The sequence below is a fragment of the Nyctibius grandis genome, chromosome 2, assembly GCF_013368605.1.
Source record: "Nyctibius grandis isolate bNycGra1 chromosome 2, bNycGra1.pri, whole genome shotgun sequence".
Lineage (NCBI taxonomy): Eukaryota > Metazoa > Chordata > Aves > Nyctibiiformes > Nyctibiidae > Nyctibius > Nyctibius grandis.
Window position 1 is genome coordinate 77,061,543 of NC_090659.1, and position 19,695 is coordinate 77,081,237.

The following is a 19,695-nucleotide window of genomic DNA, read 5'->3' on the forward strand; positions in this document are numbered from 1 at the left end:
ATATTTTAAGCATTTTCAGTTGTCTGAAGTCATTGATTTTAAAAAGTTGGCTTACTTGTAAAATATGGATGTACGAAAATGCAAAGTATCATTGCAGTTAAGAAAAAAAAGTTAGAAATAGCTGGGTGGGTTATTTATTAACTGCAGCCAACATGCAGTAAGGCAGCCTTCTGCCTGCCCTCGCATGATGCTTAACAAGTGCACAGAGAAAGGAGAAGGGGCATGGAAGTGGAAAGGACATGCCAAGTAGAGGAGATACAGATGGTAAAAGTATCCTTGGATGTATAAAGGAAAAAGATTTTGGGATGGTGGAAAAGAACAACATACATAGGACAAACACCACACTGGTCTCCACTGCTTCTGGGTAGCTGTGCACATATGCTAATTGCATTTTAGCATGATTAGAAATTGTTTTTTTCCCTTATTGAGAGATATCTATTTCCATACCAGAGGTTATTCACCTTCTCTTTAAAAGTCCAGGATGCAATAGTAATTGCATGAGATGAACTTTCTGTTCAAGTGAACACTGCAAGCAACCACACAGGAGGGACTAATGCAGAGTATCATGGGAAAACATTCTCAAAAAGTGGAAAAGAGATTAAAAGCTTTCCGATGTTAGGATAGTACATTAATAAAACCACTTTTCCTCACCTGTTGTCATCATTCAAAGGGAGGGAAGTGGACCCAGAAAGAGTAGGGTGTTGAAACCAGGTTAAAAGGTGTTGCAGGATGAGGACAGTGTCCATACTCTAGGGGAGACAGCAATGTGAAAGCTTGGAGACAACCTCCTCTCCATAAGAGGACTGGAAGTGTGAGTGATGGATCATTTCTGAAATGCATTAATAGAGTCACAGGCTACTTGAATCATATTGAAGATGTCCATCTTCCTGTGGTGTTCACATCAACAAAAGTAGATGACAAAACTAAAGAAATTATGTTCATGCCAGTTGCTCGAATAAAATGGAATTGTCTCTCCCTACCTCCCCTCCCCCAGCTGTTTTTGCCCCAAACTTCAAAGCCTTATTTGCATTCATACAAAATCTGTTTACAGTCAACCTCACTGCTATACTGGAGCTTCCCCTCCCCCTTCCCCCCGACTAAGACACAAAGCAAAGCTGGCCAGGTGTCTCTAAACCACAGAGCCAGCTGCTCCTAACCAAGCGCACAGGAAATAGCAAGGAAAATATGCAGCATTTGACACATCTGGAACAGATTCCAGAGTCTTTGAAAACAGTGTCCCAATTCCCTTCCTCCTGCTGATGAGATTTCAGGCTACCAAACTGCTGCATCAACTACAGAGGATTAGATAACATGTGTACATTTTTAACCCTACATATTCTTTCTGTCCAAATGAGAATTTTTCCAAGCTAGTCCAGAAAAAAAAAACCACCACAAAACCAAGTATCTGTATGAAGCTTTCTGTAAAATGCAGTGGAGCAAACAGATCTAATTCAATCAGAAGGCTGCTACTTAATTTGGGAAAATTGATATAGTTGGAAAACAGTACTAGTTCATACCAGTAAACATAGAAAATGAAACAATATTGCATGATTTGCACAGTTGTATTAACTCATTAAAAGAAACGTCCTTACAGACTGTTGCCATAAAGCATGAGATGAAAAGGAGAGTAGAAAGGATTGGTTAGTACCTATTTTGACAAGTAATTTGTCTGTAATTCCATGTTGACACAAAAATTGCAGTGTGCATTTTTCAATGTGAAATAAAAAAAAAAAATCCAAGAAGCGTTAAGTCTTAATTAGCAAAACAAAGCAATGTTTTATTATCCGCTTCTTTTTCATATGGACAATGAATGCAAAAGAACACAGAAACAAACAGATTAGAAGTTTAGAAGGAAATCCTAATTGGATATTGAACATAATACTTAATTTTATTCTTTCCATAAAAATCTGGGAAGTGGAGGTGCCCCTAAAGTTTTAGTCACTTTCAATATCTCTGAAAGATTAAGGAAATGAGTAATGTGACCAGTTTACATATGTATATTTTAAACATTCATTATAGGTACAAAACTGAATACAGCACTAGCTTAAAACAACATAAACCATACTGTTTTTAATGTTAGTAATAAAAAGGCAGAATTCTAATATAAAAAGAAAAACTGGAGGAAAGTATTTGTATTTTTTTTTCCTCAAAGGTGCAACCTACAACCAATGTAATTTTGCAACTGAGATTCCAGTTGTACAAAGGACTGAGAGATGTATTCTTCTACTTAAGAAGCATAAAATTCACAAACTTTAAAGGAAACCACACATGCATGAAGAGTAGCCAATACCCCTTAAAGAGATGATATTTATAAGAAAGTAATGGTATAACTTGAATGAATACCGTGAGAGATGCAACACACATTTTCTACTTTCAGAGCTTTAAGATTTTTTTCTTTTTTTGCCTTTATAGATTCTTTCCAAAATCACATTACATTGAAATTAGTTTATTCTTAGGAAATGGCAAAGTATTTATTCTAAACAAGCGTCGTAATATAGCTATATGATTTTTTTTTTTTGAGAAGCCCTCAGGGTGGATGTTGCATTTATACTGAACTCAAAACTTCTTAAACAAAGCCAGTGTTATAACCCAGGGAATACATTTGCAATACTCCGTTTCAGGAACAAAAGTGCACCTACGAGGATCCAACTGCATAACCAAGGATTAAAGATGTCAGGCTGTCCATCCCTGCTAACATGAACAAACTCTATCTTTTAATGGGATCATGCATATGAATAAAGACTTTCAGACTCAAGCCCAAACCAGTTAATAATAATTCATGTGAGGAAAGTTAGGATGAGATGAACAATTCAATGCCTTTACCTCCAAAATTACATCTAATAGTAACTATACCCTTAACAGCCAATTAACAAAAAATATGTATGTAGCTCTAAGATTAAACAAAATTTAGAGAATATGCTGTTAGGAAATATGTCAAAATATATTTTGTAAGAAGCAATTCAAACAGTCATTTATGCAGAGTTATTTACAGGGGACTCGAAGTGGAGTATCAGTTTTAAGCAAACCAGTATATCGGTTTGAATTTGATAAAATATTGGCAAATACAAGTTTGTGACAACAAGGAACTTTGGGGTTCAGTAAACTTAAAAATGTTCTACACAATCATTAGATGAATCTAAACTATATAAAAAACTGTCTGAACTGGTTAATCTGAATCATCTAATGCATTTTATTGTACTCAAAGTTCAGATCAAGTCAGTGGTACATACATGCTGTGAAACAAGTTACCACTTAAATCTTTCAGATACAACAAGCACAGATTAACCCAGTCTGATGGTACCTAATCTATGCTAACAGTTGGTTTGTTCTTTCTTCAATATTATCTTTTTAATAAGCACATATACAAATGTGCTAAAACAAAAGGCAGCAATTATAAATATGTACTAGAATGACCAGAACTGGTATTTGAGCATAAACCATCCTGTCATTCGTTTCTGAAGCTGTATCTTCACTAATTTGTCTTCTGGTTTTAGTAGTCTTCTATCCTATTAACTCGGAGGGTTACAGATCATCTGGAAATTTCACACTGGTATAGGAAAGGAATGTCTGTTCGATGCAGTCTGGAGATAAAGAAAGAGTTGTACATCAGTCTCGTCTCTACAAATTACAGTATTCTGAAGAGGTTACCACATTACTAAGAAAAGCAGCAATATGTAACTACTGTAAAAAGGAAATGCTGCCATGTAGATGCCAATTTAGGTTGGTTACTAAAAGGCAATATATGCCCCAGTTATTTAACCTTAACTTACTGCATAATTTTGACAAAATGGCACGTTAAAAAGAAATATGTTACAGTTATGTTAACAGAGTTCTTCCATGATCAAGAGCTATATAGTATAGCATAGACTTTTATCATTACCTGTTTTTAAATGTATATCACTGTCTTATATAAAAGGAACAGTTTTTTTCTAGGCAAATACTGTCTCAGTTTTTTTAAGGCTTCAATAATGTGTTGCTGGTTACTTCATATTGATCCTGTGACCAATCTTGGAGAAAAGTTACGAAAACCTGCTTTATTATGGCAAACATAGCTTCTCAGTTAAGTCAAAATACAGTATTTAAGCCTTTTAAGTAAACTGCAGAGTAATGAAAATGCTGCAGTACTTATTTCTAGGCTTAAATTTCTCTCGTCACGCAGTTTAAGTAAAAAAAGTTGAACACAAATGGAGACCCTTAACTTAAGTTACATAGTGAAGTCCAATAGATCCACCTAACGGATAAAAAGCATAACAAAAAAAAAAGAGTGGATATGTGCCAGACTGATTAGTCAGCTACCTGAAGGATAAAGCACCTTGTTGCATACACAATAATGGTATTTGTACATGACTGTCTTAATCCAGTCATGTAAAGAGAGACAATACTCATCTATTGTTTGCATGTTCAGACCCATGTCAATCAGATTTAACATGCAGGCAGATTAGTGCTTCCTAACTTGCTGACAACAGGTTGACTACTAAAGCCAGTTTTGCAACACAAAGGACAGTATCCTGACAGGCAGCAGATACTGTTTCTTCCTCTTCATTTCTGTTACTGAACATTAGTTCCAGAGACGACTGGAGGCAATAAGGATGCATTATCTAGTTTCAATTGCATGACATCAAGAGACTTCAGATATTTCCAAGTCCATGTAGAATATATACAACATTCATGACAGATGTTCAAAAACCATGCTACTTGTATTTTGTGACAGAAGTTTGATTATTTATTTTTAATGTAAGTATTTCATTCTTCTCAATTTTTCCTGGGAGATATAATCTTATCACTAAAAATTGCTTACCTTCAGTACAAGAAAAAAAATCTTGTTCTGTGAGCAGCTGCCATGCTTTCAGACATATTTCTGACTTTAAGATAATTAACAAAGCCTCGAAAGAACAGGAGGAGTCCTGAAAGTGTAGAAAATGCACAAAATGAAATATATCAACCTAAGTACACGCTCTCCCACATTAAAAGTTATTATTAAAATAACTTTTAAAAATCTAGATTATACTAAGTAAAGTGAGGTCTTTATGTATCATTCACAAATTCAACAAGCAAGTCTTCTGCTTATATCTTGTGATATCAGGATACAGCCTTATGGAAGGCTTTTCAGAAATTTTACACTCATTCTGGGTTCAAGCATCATCTGAGAAAAAGACTGCATGAGAAAACTTAAAAAGAAGAAAAAATAGAATACATGCTGCATATTGTTTTCAAGTAGAATTCTTCAAATAAGTTACTAGTGTGTTAGAAGACTACCCGAACCACAAAACATAGCTTTAGAAATATATAAGATGAATATATAGTAAGTCAAAAGAGGAAAAAAAAAAAGATAGTACAGATTGCTCTAGAAACAAGCCAATAATAAATTATAGTAGATTATGGCTTGAGATTTAACAATCCAGGAAAATGTACCTGTTCAAGAGGAGGAAGAACAACAGTTGATTCAAAAAAAATTACTCAACATTTGTTACGATTAAGTATCTTTTGTCAACTCCACATTTCAAATTATTTTTAAATACTTAAATTTAACTGCATTTGAAATAATATTTCAACTCTGATAAGAGGAACAAGAGGTACAGAATAGTCACACAGAAGTTACAGTTGCAACAATGGAAATCACTAACATGATGCTGTCAACATTGTTTTGTTAATTAAGAGATTCGCTGGACATCTGAACAAACCCAGAAAAACACATTGTTGCATAGTGGACACAGCTCTTTTGCCCATTTTCCTCCACTGAGTAAACTTCAACAGATTAATCCATTCATCAGTTGTATCAGGGAGAATCCAATACAGATAAAACAATCTGCCCAGAGAGTTGAGGGAGTCAAGATCTGAATTCACGTCCAGTGGAGAGAAACACGAAACTAGAGAGCAATTCTCCTCATTTAATGAACACACAGGTACCTTGAAGATACATGCTTATGTGTATATATACATGTATACATTAAGATTCCAAAGGTTCAAATGAAAATCTGAACTCAAGCTTAACAAGTTTAGCAAAGGATTTCATCCTTTCAATTATCTTACATCCACATAAACAATCTTTATGCTTACATTGATATTTTGCTATGTGATGCACTTTTTCTTCCTGCTCTCCAGGTTGACTGATTTTTTTTTCCCCTATGCTTATTTCTTCTCTCTTTTTACTTGCAAATTTTTATTTTATTTACTTTCCTTTTGCTTTTTTAAAATCAAAGTCTCATTAGGACACACACAAAAAAAACCCCAACCACAGAGAATGCTCTGCTAAGCACTAGAACTTTGGCCTAAGCCAGGCACATTTCTGTGATTAAGGTGAATTCTGCATGGAGAAATAAGCACTAAGATCTAGATCAAAAGTCTACTACAAAAGCTGCTACCCAGACGTTACCAGAGACAGTCCCATGTTCAACCGAAAAGCAGCTGAAACAGCAAAAGGTGGCCAGACAGCTCTTACGGTGCCTGAAAGCATACTTTCTACATTACACATGTTGGAAAACCAGTCCAAGTTCAACCCATATTTTATATTTCTCTGTTTAGGGAAGAAAAAAAACAACACTTCCCATTGTGTTCCTTAAAAAGAAACATTGGCTACAATTTAAATTTAAAAATTAGAATTGTCTCTCTCTCCAGTTTGTTCACTGTTCATGACAGCTCCTTGGAAGTAGGAGGAAGTAGGCCACTTCACTTTTCCATGAAGCATGAGCAGATTTTTCCAGATGTTGAAAGAAGGGAAGGGAGCAGAAACAGATAGATAAACACCAGAAGACGGCAATACATGGGCTCAAGTACGTCAAAGGACTATGCAAAAGAAAGAATCCAATTCAGTTCATTCATTTCTGAAGAGACATAAGGATATGCTAGTTTGTGTGCTCTAACGGGAAAGTTATCTGAAACAATGAAATACAGATCTGATTGGCAGAGCTCCCGTGACTTGATAACACTCCTCCATGTCCTGCTAAGCAGCTCTGTTGGGTTAAATCCTTCCAGCAATCTCGGTATATCCACTTTATCAGTTTAAAAACACTGTCGACTTATTTCATACAAAACATTCATAAAGCAAGGTAATGCTGACTGCTGGATGCATACTGCGTGCCTCACAGTGCCTTTTATTCCAAGGCATATTATAAACTTTGTGAGTTAAAGGAAAATAAAAAACCTTCAAACAGTTAAGACTGAAGATAAGGCTTTCCTAAATCTGAGTGAGCTAACTTCTGAACAAGTGCTGCAAAAGAGCAGGAAAAAGAGGACCTACAAATGCACAGCTTTTTCCATAGATACGGTGAGGGAAAATGTTAGGGGAACACCACCACTATTTTCATCCAAGTGAAAACAGTGTCAAACACCAATTTCAGGCACCACAAGGGTTTGTCCTAATTAAAGGTTTATCTGGAGGTGTTTGTACCTGTAAAGACTCATTTCACTTGCTATTTAAATGCAATCACCTCAAACAATATGAAAGCATTCAAGGGACTGGTGCTGTGATGAGTTAAACATTTGCAGCTTCCATATATCTCAGGCAACTAAGTGCAAAACAGTAGAGCAAGCTGAGCATTAAGAAGTCTGATGAATTCCCTCAAACTTTAACAAAAGGCAGATAAAAGTTTAGGTAACATCATTTAAGATTTCTGGCATTTCTCATGAGATAAATAGCGAGTCACAAACAGTCAGGATCTCACTGTTGGTTTTTTTTTTTGTGGTTTTTTTTTGTTGTTTTTTTTTTTTTACATTTACTCAACATTTCATTCTAAGATTCGCTGCTAGCCATTTGAGTCAACTGACTCAAAGGGAAGAGTGCCACCTACTGAACCAACAACAGTTTACTATGCTTCCAGAGATAGCAAAGAAAATGGATAGTAGCATTCACTTCTGTAAAAGAAAATAATTCCAGATTCCATATTCGAATTACAAAATCCACAGTAGGAAAAAAGGTATAGTGGCTAGGGTTTGGTACATCCTAATTAAAAATAGACAGAGGAGCAGAATTTGATACATATAAGACTCTGAACATGGGCAGAAAGACCTCTTAAGAGAAAGCTGACATCATGGGAGCACTGTGATCAGAAAGCATGAAGCCATTCTCTCATCTGACTGAGAAACTACTGATGCAGTACGCATTTCAAAGGACTAGAAAAGGACATTCTGTGACCTATGTACAAGACAGCAGACTCCACCTTCCTAGGATCAGTCACATTTCTTAAAATTTAATACTTGACATATGGATTTGTATCTGTAAGTACTAGATATCGCTCACTTTTCAATATGTTCTCTACATAAAGCTGAAGTTTCATTACAGAGTTCTGACCCCTAGATCAGTAGAAGCAGCTTAAAAAGCACAAATTACAAGTCTCGGGTATGTACATAATTACATATGTAGAACAAAATTTATCTGAATAGTCTGCAGTTCACACAATAGCACCACTATGGTAACCAATAACCTCGTGAATACTATGGAAGTAAAAACAACACACAAAACTATCAGCAGCTAAAGAAAAACACATAGCTAAACATGTTACAGAACTCTTACTCACAATGACATGATTCATCTTTAAGTACTTCCAATCAAAATAGAAATGTTTTCAATTGCCACTTACCAAGTACAAGAAATATCCACCAAAGCCAGTACTGTCCATTGAAATATCCAGTAAAGTAATCTGAAAACTGAAATTCATATACAAGGCTTAGCTGCAGTAAGACAAATTACTAAGACACATTTAGTGCACTATGGAAATACAGAAAGCACAGAGGAAAAAGCAAATCTAAATAAAAGTAATATATTCAATTAAAATGCAAAACTGGTATTTGTGCAGCAGTTTAATATACAAATAACACTTCCAGTGTCAGTGGGTCTGTGGCAAAGTTATTTTAAAATAACCTCTAAAAAATGTATGTGTGCAGAAAAAAAAAACAAACTTGTATTACTTGTCAGAATCATCTTACATTTTCTATTATAATGACTCACCACTTGTCGATTTTCCTTTTTTCCCCCCAATGCCTGCCATCCCAAACACATTACAGCAGCCTGCTGCTTTAGATATTAACACCAAAAGCCACATTAGTTTAATCTTATCAGGCAGGGATGTTCTGCTGACCCCTCAAAAGAAGAGCTTTTGACCTTCTGTATACCCCCTACTGTTAATCGCTGCCAAGAATACCAGCCCCATAAAGACCCCCAACTCATTAAAGTCTTTTCATTTTCAAAACAGCATTCAGTTCCCAGCAGTGAGCTGAACGCAACTAAATGAACCTTGAAGTGGCATTTCAACTGTTCCTGTTAGTGACCATGGTAGACAGTTTTGTCCTCCCTGTGATGGGGGAGGCAGCTGGAGGGCAGGGTGTGATGGTACTGGAGACAGGTATCTGTGCCTTTACCAGGCTCCAGACTGCATGCTTCACTGATAAAAAGGCTAATCAAATGTCTCCAAAACTCACATAAGAAGCAGGAATGGGGGAGATGTGTGAAAAGTTGCCAGAAGGAATAAAATAACCTATTTAGTAGCTCTGCACACTTTTCATACACTTCCCGTCCTACTAGTAGGTTTACTGCCTCCTGCCACAGTGCTTCCCATTTGCCATTTCTACGACATTTCAGTAGTATCAACCAAGAAATCACATAATTCAGGCAAATAATTCAGTTTAGTCAAAAAAAAAAAGATACGGGGCCACATATGCAACCAGATAAAAATCCAAGACATTTAAAGAATTAAAGAATGCTAGATAGAGTTGTGCTTTTCTTCAAGTAACTGCACTGAGATGCATGTTTTCTCCAGAAGAAAGCCAGATCATGTGAATTCTTTAAAGGTTTAATCCTGTACTGTATTCATTTCTATGGGCAACCCAAGAAAAAAATATCAAGAAACAGAATTGCTAAGTCTAACTAAAGAATTGGTACTTACATTATCCTATATAAATACTAGCATTTCTATGATTCAGCAGAGTAAGCATTTCATATTTTGACACTTCATTAACATGTCAAATGAATACTCAATTCCCAGGAAGTTCACAACATTATTAATCCCATCTCACTTGACAGTGTTTTCAATTCTCTAAACATAGATACCAATACACTTTTTTAAAAGTTACAACTTCATTTTATTGGAAAGAAGATTTACTAAAACCTGCAACCAAATACTGGCCTATGTGCACTACTCTCACACTTTCTTTAGGCAGAAGCAGCCACGGTTGTAGAACTTCCTCAACAGCAAAACTGTGCTTTTGTTCTTTCCCCCCCTGTCCAGTAAAAACTGATACAGAGAGAGCATATGTGAACTCAGACTGTTTGGACACTATAAAGTTTTGTACTACTGACCCTGATTGAGAAAGGGCAGCACAAGCCTTTGGAGGAGCTTGAAACAAAGGAATAGAACAATTTTGCGCACACATGCATCCTTGTGTGTCACCATTTAAACAAAATGGTCGACATGTACCTTATAAGCTTTCTGCTATAGAAAGGGAGATGACACAGGAAGATTATAATCATTCACTATGAAAAAAAAACACCTCTCAGGTCTTGGAATTGGTCAGCTCTAATATTTTAGAATTAGCAACAGATTATATACAAGAATTTAAATATAGTCTAGAACACAGTAATTCTTCAAGGAAGTTTAGCATATATTGATTTTTGTGTTTGTTATGAGTTCTGTTTTCAAGCAGACGAGAATAATAAAACTGACACAGTGAGCAAGTTCTGCCCTCTGTTTAGTATGCCTCAAGGGAAGCTGAAAATATCCCCAATGAATGCACAGTTGAACACATCATATCTTCTTGTTCCCTTAAGATAAATTCCACCTCAAACCCTGAATTCCAGCTCTAAGAAAGATGCAGGACATGTCCAGGAAGGACCGTGCAATCTCTTCTCTCTACAATCCTTGTACCATCGTGCTAAGACCAAATCAAGTTAAGTTACTAGCACACACGAAGAAAAAAAAAAATCAGACTTGGCAGGGCATAAAAGATAACTAAGTTATCCAAGATCTCTTTCTTCATTAGAAAGGATGAGATTTTAAATGTTGTCTCAGACATGTAGAATGCAAGTTCAGAAAGAATCATTACGTTTCATCCAGCATCCACTTAGTCAGCTAAATAACTTCCATTTGGCTAACACACCTTTCTGAAAAGTATCTAGTCTTGCAGCTAAAACATCAAGAAATTGAGCATCTAAGATGGTAAACACGTGACTAACTTCATATTCAATTTTTACTTGATTTGGTACGTATCATACAAGGAATAAAAGAAACAGATACAAGGAAGAAATGTTTTCTGTCCCCCCCTGCCCCCAACAGGCCGAGACATTTATAAATCTTTCATATAGGATACTGTAATACCAGTGACATTTTATGTACTTGCTCCACTACTCCTGTATGCTTTTAAATATTTGTGCAAAGAATGAGTCATTCTGCATTTATTTTAGTGGAAAGATGAACGTAAAATACTATGTCAGATAAAAATAGATTAAGCTTCATCATTAGTAAGCATATATGAATATATAGCAAGTAAATTCTCTACTGAAGTGGAAGCTAGAGAAAATTCTAGGTGCTCTGTTAAGTGCTAGAATTTAATATACTGATTTTTAATTCCATTATTATATATCCTTGAATAAATTGTTATGGTTTCATTCTACAGAGTCTGTACAGTGTGAATCAAGAAACATACCCGTACAATGAGAATCCATTTGATCAGGGAGAGACCAAATCCACAGATTGCACCATACCTTCCAGCTATGGTATTTGTTATACAGAAGGATAAACAAAATCCAATCCAGTTGAAAATAAATGCCACTACAAAATAAAAGAAACAGTAGTTTCTGTTAATCTGTATAGCTAAGCAAACAGACTTAACATTAATTTCACTTTTAAACTAATAAGGTCATGCTTACACAGTCAGTAATTCCCTTCTGGTAATTCAGGCTTTCAGAGATTGACTTTGAACCCAGACATTCCCCATGGTATAGTCACTTAATAACAAAGCAAATGGTAAACAGGTTGGAACCTACTGCTTTAAACAAGAGAAAATTCCAACATAAAAGAAAGCATTACATTGCTACAGAAATCTAACCGGATGACACTAGATATGAAGGGTAAATGCAAACAAAGGACTATAACATACAACACTTGGATTAAAACAAAGAAAGAAAACCTTGCTACACTTTTATAACCAAAAATATAGTTATATGCACACATACGTGCATGTATCAAGGCTGCATATTCAGCTTTATCCAGTTTGGATCGAATAGAATAAAGGTATCCGCTCTTGCTCTGTAAACATAGTATAGAAATGAAGGTAAGTTGGGAAGCTGATGTTTCACTGGTTACTGTCTTCTCTTTTAGATCTATATTCAAGCATAAGATGTAAGAAACCTCGGAAGTTTTACATAGAAGCTTAAGAAATCAAGAAACAAAAAGGACATTGAGCATAACTACCACTGTTACTTCAATTAACACTTTTACACAACTCCCAGTAGCTTCACAATTTAAAGTTTCATGTCTGCATATATACTTGTTAATCAACATCATCATCTGTATTGACTTCAGTTTGCATGCATTAGGTCAAAGTGTGGGAAATCCCAGTTAGGTGATGTCCCAGCTTTGGGAGTAAGTGAGGGCAACTAAAAAGAAAACCACCAAACAGAAGAGGTGGGGAAGCTGGCGGAAGACAACAATTCAGGAGTTCTGGAGAGGTCCAGACGGTGGAAAATTGGAAACATTCGGGAAGCCCACGATAAACACAAAAACCACCAAAGAGGCAAGCAGGAATGGAAGGCGGGGCAGACGGGAACAAAACCCCTGCACACAAATCCTTAATGTTTCAAATCCCCAAACTTGGGGAAAAAACAAAACACACAAATTCAGACATTAAATCACCACGGAAAAAAAGTATGTCTTTTCAGTTAAAGTTTGAACACTTACAGCAAAACATTAGGTACAGAAAATCAGTCAATAGTTTTCTTAAATAAAAGTCAATTAGGGAGGATTATCTATAAACAACCACTTTTTTTTTTTGTAATTTAAAACCTTGTTACAACTCCTCCAACAATCCACATGAAGATGCAATGATTTGCCCACAAATGCAAAATTAGTCTGTAAAACTACAGTGGGATTCCATGAACTGTAAAGAAATTGAAGTTCCAAAAGAAGTTTTGGAAGAGTTTACATCAACATAGTCATTTGTACAGGTAAGAAAACATCTTTCCATGGACAGAGACATAGGTAACAGATGGTGGGAATGAGAAAGCTCACTTTTATGCTGATTACTAATCTTAAAAAAAAAAAAAAAAATCCACAAAACCAAAAAACATAAACAACTTTGAATAAATGCTGATCCAAATTGATATACGCAGAGAGAAAAATAAGAGAGAGCATTTCTATTACATAAGAACAACACTGTGACCCTAACATTTACCTATCTTTCCAAAACACAAGAAAAGCATTTATGTTTGAGAAAGCTTGGAGACATTGTTTTGAAAACAGGATTTCCCTATTTTAAAGCAAGCTAAATCCACCCTACTTTTAAGAGTAACAGATTTCAGAAGCTAGTTCTTCAACGCACCTCTGTTCCTGTCTCAGCCGAACAGCTTACTGCTCTCTCCCTTTCTCCTCACTACTCAAGCGACAAAGATAGGCATGCTAAAAAGGACAGAAGATAGATGTGTTTCTAATGGACTAAGCAGACTGGAGGAATTCCCAGAATACTTACAATTTTAATAGGTGTTTATTGAAAAAATCAAGGATTTTTATAACACCTGAACTAATTTGTACATGGTTTATAAAAATTAGAGATTTCCCAATCACAAATACAGGAAGGGGAAAAAAAAATCAGTTCTTATAATCAAAATTGAACACAGTGACAATTTTACCTTCCTTTCAATTTGGCCTAAAGGAATATTCAAAATAGAATCTACAGTTACTGGACGAGTATTAGGTGGATATTTAACACGAGGTTGTTTGCCCAGCTCCTGAAAGAAAAGGCATTAGCATGTTTCAGTGTTGTTCACAATAGCTTTTTTCCTTTAACCAGTGTGCTCTTCCATCAAGTTATACAAGCAGACAATGCAAGCAGGAAAGAAAAGGCATAAACGATACAAAAGTTTTAAACTACTGAAGTTCACACATCCCAACAAAACTGAACTACATACAGAAGAAAAATCTCACTGTTTAAGCTTCTATTTGTAACCATCCACTAGAAAATTTCCACAGTGAGGACCTAATAAAAATTCTCTGTCTTCAGCAGTATGAGGAATGTATTACTTCCACCTCTGTAAAACTTAGGCAACATATTAGGGAGATTCTCCAATATTGCCTTGGTGTTGCATCATTTAACAAACTTAAGATGGGCAACAATAATGTCTACATGTTTTTACTCTTTCCCATTGCTTCTCTCTCACCTCCCCAGTGTCCTATTGGTAATCCTAAAATCATCTTCACAGTCTCATCCTGGTTACAAAATACATTATTTCCTTTCAGAAATGCATCTCCAGCTTCTGAGTAGACTGCAACAAATGAGATTTTTATTCCATTTATTTTTCTCTACACCAAGATTAGCCTTATCTGCCTATCTGTATCTTTTCCCACTATGATTTCCATGTATATACTCTGCCAGTCAGGCAAGTCGTCAGCGTTTTGTGGCCTACGCTGCATCTGGTAAGAGTTACATTATCTTCTGTATAATTCCTGCCTCACCTAATTATTGCAATAAAAGTTGTCCATAATTTTCATCCCTATATTGCCATAGAGAAGCCACAGCACAAGTTTCTGCACCAAGCTGAGAGAAAACACAACGGTGAGGGGAGAGACTAGTAAAAGGAAGCATCTACTATTTTCTCTAGGTGTATCTACTTCTTTCTCTATTTACTAAATAGAGACAACTAAGTCCTTGTGCAAGCTTCTTGGTGCAACAAATGCAATCCTCCACTATTTGCCTGTATCCACTCACTTTGTGAAATGTAAATGTCACTGCTCAGCAGCTGAAGAGATGACCTCGTCCTTCATACCACTTCAGCTTCTCATGATATTCTCATACAGACAATGTTCCTCGTCTGACACTAATACACGCTATCATAAAGAAGAAAGCCATTCCTAAAAATGAGATGGAAAGTCTAACAAGCTGCTACAACCACATCGTAGTTTTAACTAGAAGAGCGTTCTTAACTTCTGTTTGCCTGTCCTTTTCATGCAGCCACACTCTATGTTCATCTTTGAGACTCCCACTGCAAGACTAACCACTCCACAGCAAAAATTGTTTCCTCTCCCAGAGATCGCTACCATTTGGATTCATACTTGAGCCCAACTTTCAACTACTGTCCTCTTTCTTTTAACAGATTTCAGACATTAAGATGGAATTCACACTGACTGTGCTGGCATCAATTATTTCAGTCTCTTTCTTTGCTACTCTAACACCATACAGACAAGTGGGACTGATAAAAATAGTATTTTTGAGTTTTATACATTCCTGAAGTGACGACAAGAGGAGAAAGTAAGTCTATACTAATGTCATTCACATAAACAGAATATAACCATTAGAGTTATTTCATCGTGACAACAAAACTCATAATGAAAAATAGGTAAGAAGTTACTTTCTGGGAGGAGGAGGGTTGGACTAAAGGTCTTTTTTAATAAAAAGTCTTCTTGATATCCAATGTAGCGCCCACAACAATTATGTTGTACTTTTATTTCTCTTTATGGTTTGCAGTAAGACAATCCCAGCCAAAATACAAAGCACAGGATGCTCTAAATGTTGTAAAGGTCTTAGCCTGATTTTGCATGTCAGATTCTATCAGTTATTTCCACACCCAAAGCCCTCTTCTGAGGGGCAGTGGTCAGCATAGCATTTTTCATATAAAAAATTAAAGTTAGAAATCAAAAATCTTTTCTCTATTAGCAATTTTAAAGAATCTGGAATAAAATAATTCAACTTGGTTTCCACAGACAAGCTTGTATCCATTGCCATTCCTCATTCTCTGATGAATACAGGGGCAGGGCAAAGATGATATATGAAGCTGTACTTTGTCGTTATGAATTTATTAATCCATGCTTGCTTTTTGTCAGTGCTCATTAAGTTGCAAAGCAATATTGACACATCCTTTCATTCTATTCTCACAATTTACAGTAAACAAAACTTAGGTTTTCAAGTTATTAAGCAATCTTGTGCAAAGGTTTTGAGTTGCACATGTTGCAACACATCAGAAGATGCAACAATAATGACAAGCATACTAGAACAAATATGCTTTTTCCTCAATTGTATTTGCACTTCGCTTGCTCATCTTTTTTACTTAGCTTTCCACAGCTACACATTAATCAGTTGTCTCAAGTTTATATTAAGTATGATGAAAAGAAGCCAGAAAAGCTGATCAGAATACCTATGTTGGTTCTAAATTTGAATCATGGCTCAAAGCCTGTGATAACATTAAAATGGTAACTATATATACAAAAGGCAACCATGCTCAATTACACCCTTCATTCCTTGATTTGTTTCTCCAATGACTTACTATTTTAATATACAGCAAACACCGAAGAGCTTAGTGTTTCATACCTGGCCTAGGTTTACTAAGTATGCTGCAATAAATAATACTTTCCAGATCTTCATGCACCACTAGAAATTATTCTTTCCATTCCTGCACGTTTCCAGGGATGAGGCATCTACCACCTCTCTGGGCAACCTGTTCCAGTGTCTCACTACCCTCACAGTAAAGAATTTCTTCGTAAGATGTAATCTAAATCTACCCTCTTTCAGTTTAAAATTGCTCCTCCTCGTCCTATCACTACATGTCCTTGTAAAATGTCCCTCTCCCACTTTCCTGTAGGCCCCCTTCAGGTACTGGAAATAAAACAGGTTGTTTTCCAAATTTTTCCAGTAAGTTTCTGAACCAAGTCCTAAAGCAAAAAACCCACCTCTTCACGCAAAGGACTTTTATTCTTTAGAGGATATTGTCTCGTTCTGTTTAGTTATTCTAAACAGACCAGTACTTTACAACTTAGATGGGAAACAGGTTTGTAACTTGCATGCACCAAGCTCCTAAAACAAAAACAAAGACAAAAACCCAAACAGATCTGGCCACTAGATGGCCTCAAGACTGCAATTCTATGCAACTTGGGCAGCTACCACTAGATGGTAGCTCCGTATCACTAGTTGATTGCAATATGCAGGTAGGCGCAGTACAAAGTTTATTGTATTATACTTCAGTTGAATAAAATGAAATTTAAAAAGCTAACTTAACTGTTTTATATTTAAAACAACGTCAGCCTGTTCCTCCTTGCTCCCCAAGATCTTTCTATGCTGTACATAACAGTCACAGAAGGAGGTGGGAGAGCACATCTGGAACAAGCCATTTGTTCCCTGCTCCTCTTACTAGAGAACAGTTCCTGACACTGTTCTCCTGCATTGTAACTAAGTGAGGGAACTTACTCTAGGCTGTCTGTGATCTGCCACCTCTACTTGCAGCGTTTAAACATATCCCACCCTCAAAAAAAAAAAAAAGATAGCCATACTGTAAATTTGATTTTAATTCCCTCTCCCTCAAATCTATACACATCAACTTTATGGAGACTCATTAGAGGGACAGGAAGACACCACCTGCTATTTATTAATACCCCTTATTAAGTTAAGCTCATTTTTCATTTAGTTCTCCAATTTTTCTAAGAAAAGCTACTGAAAATTAATATTACAGGTCTATAAATGCTACGAGTTTTTGTGAACTCCTCATACTATGAACACAAACAACTAGTAAACATTATCAATTTCCATCTGTAACTGGTAACCATAGCAGCCAACACAGATCCCAATTAAGCATACACTTGCATAAATATCTTACAATGTATAAGCACTCATTTTATGCATTTCATTCATAGGCGAGCAAAGTTGGCAGTAACAGTCTCAGAATAATCAAGAGAAATCATGATCTACAGAGTATTTTTGTCAAATGTGTAAAAGTAGTGCTCTGTGCAGTCAGTCTCAGCTAAACCGCTATTGGAAGAGAAAGTTGCCAGTTTATCCAAGTAAACGTCTGCATTCTTGAAGGTCGACACATGGTTCTGGGGATGCAGTTTATGCCAACTGCACTGAGTATCACTGGAGCCTTTCTGGAGCCTTTGATTCCGCTTCAGCTTCTCCATAGCAGGATTTTTACTACTGCTGTGCTCCTAGCTGCAAGCTAACAAGTCTGTTTCCAGCTGTGTTTTTAAGGACTTAAAACATATTAGAGCCAACAATCCACTTGACCTCCAAGTGCAGTGCTAATGAAGGCCTGAACCAGGATTTAAAAGAAAGAACAAGTTCACACAATACAGAACCTAAACAGGTTAAATACAAAAAGTTGTAGCACATATGGAAAGGGAAAAAAGGGAAAAAGAAAAATGAAGCTATAGCCCCCTTTGTCTCCAAGAATATATACCCTTTCTATGGTCCAACTATGAAAGAGGCCAGACTACAAAACTCACTTTGTTACCCTATATATGTATTTATATATTTGCGATGTGAGGGAGACACATATTTTTATCCCAAGATGCAAACACCACATTGTCCTAGCACATTGTACGCCAACATGAAAAAAACTTCCATGAAAGTTCTGTAACCTGCATCTGAAACAGTTAAATAAAGAGACTGTGAAAGACATTAAAGAAAAAAGAACTAAGATGAGATCCAGGTTGAAAGACATAAAGGAGATTTCAGTGGATAATCAATCAGCTTTCAATCCTGATGAATGCTAAAAAGAACAGCTACATCCCCAACACCAAGCTTCCATCCAGGTTGCCACACACATTTATTTCAGAAAGGGAAAATATTCTCAGAAATTAGAAAGAAATATGCAATTGGCAAAACAGGAGCTTCTTTCTAGAAGTAACTTACAGTAGCTAAATTTAACTTTGCTCAATGCAGTACACAAGTTAAAAGACATGCACAGTGCGCACACACAGTACCTGAAGAAGTGCTATAGTAGTGCTGGTTGCAATCAGATGTTACCTGAAGACAGTACGTGTTTATATGCTAGTGGTTACTTCAACCTGAAAATAAGCATGGTTGGATTTGTTCCAAAAATCCACCCACAGCTGTTTAATCCACTACACTAACATCAGCAACTTCTATATGACACATCACCTCTCTCTCAAATTTTTTCTACTTAAAAATGGATTGTCAGATTTCTGTGATCCAGCCTTTAATTCAAGTTGGTAGTCCAACAAGAAGATGACAGAATTTCCTAATTCATCGGTAACAGCGAGCGCAGCTTTGCTATGCCTCAAAGCATTTACTATGATTTTGCTTTGTCCCCTTATCTGTGACAGGTGCCACAGAAAAAAAGTGCAACGTATTTTTACATCTAGAACAGGAAGTGTTTATATCTGTGTACAGGTAAAAAAATCCATTCATTACAGTACATTTATGCAGTTTATCACAGCTATCTTTTATATTCCATAGAAAGAAGGTACAATTAAGATATACCTCAGTAGGTCTGGGATACAAGATAACTTACTGAAAAATGCCAACATGAAGATGCCATCATTGCCCACTCTAAGCTGATCTGCATCACTGAAATCATCCCGTGGTGGATACTCTTCTTCCTGGATTTACAGGTTAGTGATAATTTAGTGAAAAGTTTATTTTAGAATAACTATCTGTAGGATTAAAGTATTAATTATGTTTCTAAAGTGAGAAGAAAATTGACATTTCTGTAACACGTCCACATCAAGGAAGTTTAAAAGAAAAATAATTCATATCTATAAAACA

General features: G+C 36.1%; 1 protein-coding gene across 1 annotated transcript in view; it reads right to left on the minus strand.

Annotated features, from left to right (window-relative positions):
* Window positions 1–1,750: 1,750 nt before the first annotated feature.
* Window positions 1,751–19,695, minus strand: part of NDFIP2 (Nedd4 family interacting protein 2) — a 50,132-nt gene continuing 32,187 nt past the window's right edge. The window contains exons 4-8 of the mRNA XM_068422967.1: window positions 19,442–19,529; window positions 11,635–11,759; window positions 8,577–8,643; window positions 4,799–4,904; window positions 1,751–3,581 (exon numbers count right to left, since the gene is read on the minus strand). Coding sequence (XP_068279068.1) covers window positions 4,801–4,904; window positions 8,577–8,643; window positions 11,635–11,759; window positions 19,442–19,529 — 384 coding nt within the window. The 3' untranslated portion in view covers window positions 1,751–3,581; window positions 4,799–4,800. The remainder of the gene's footprint in view (window positions 3,582–4,798; window positions 4,905–8,576; window positions 8,644–11,634; window positions 11,760–19,441; window positions 19,530–19,695) is intronic.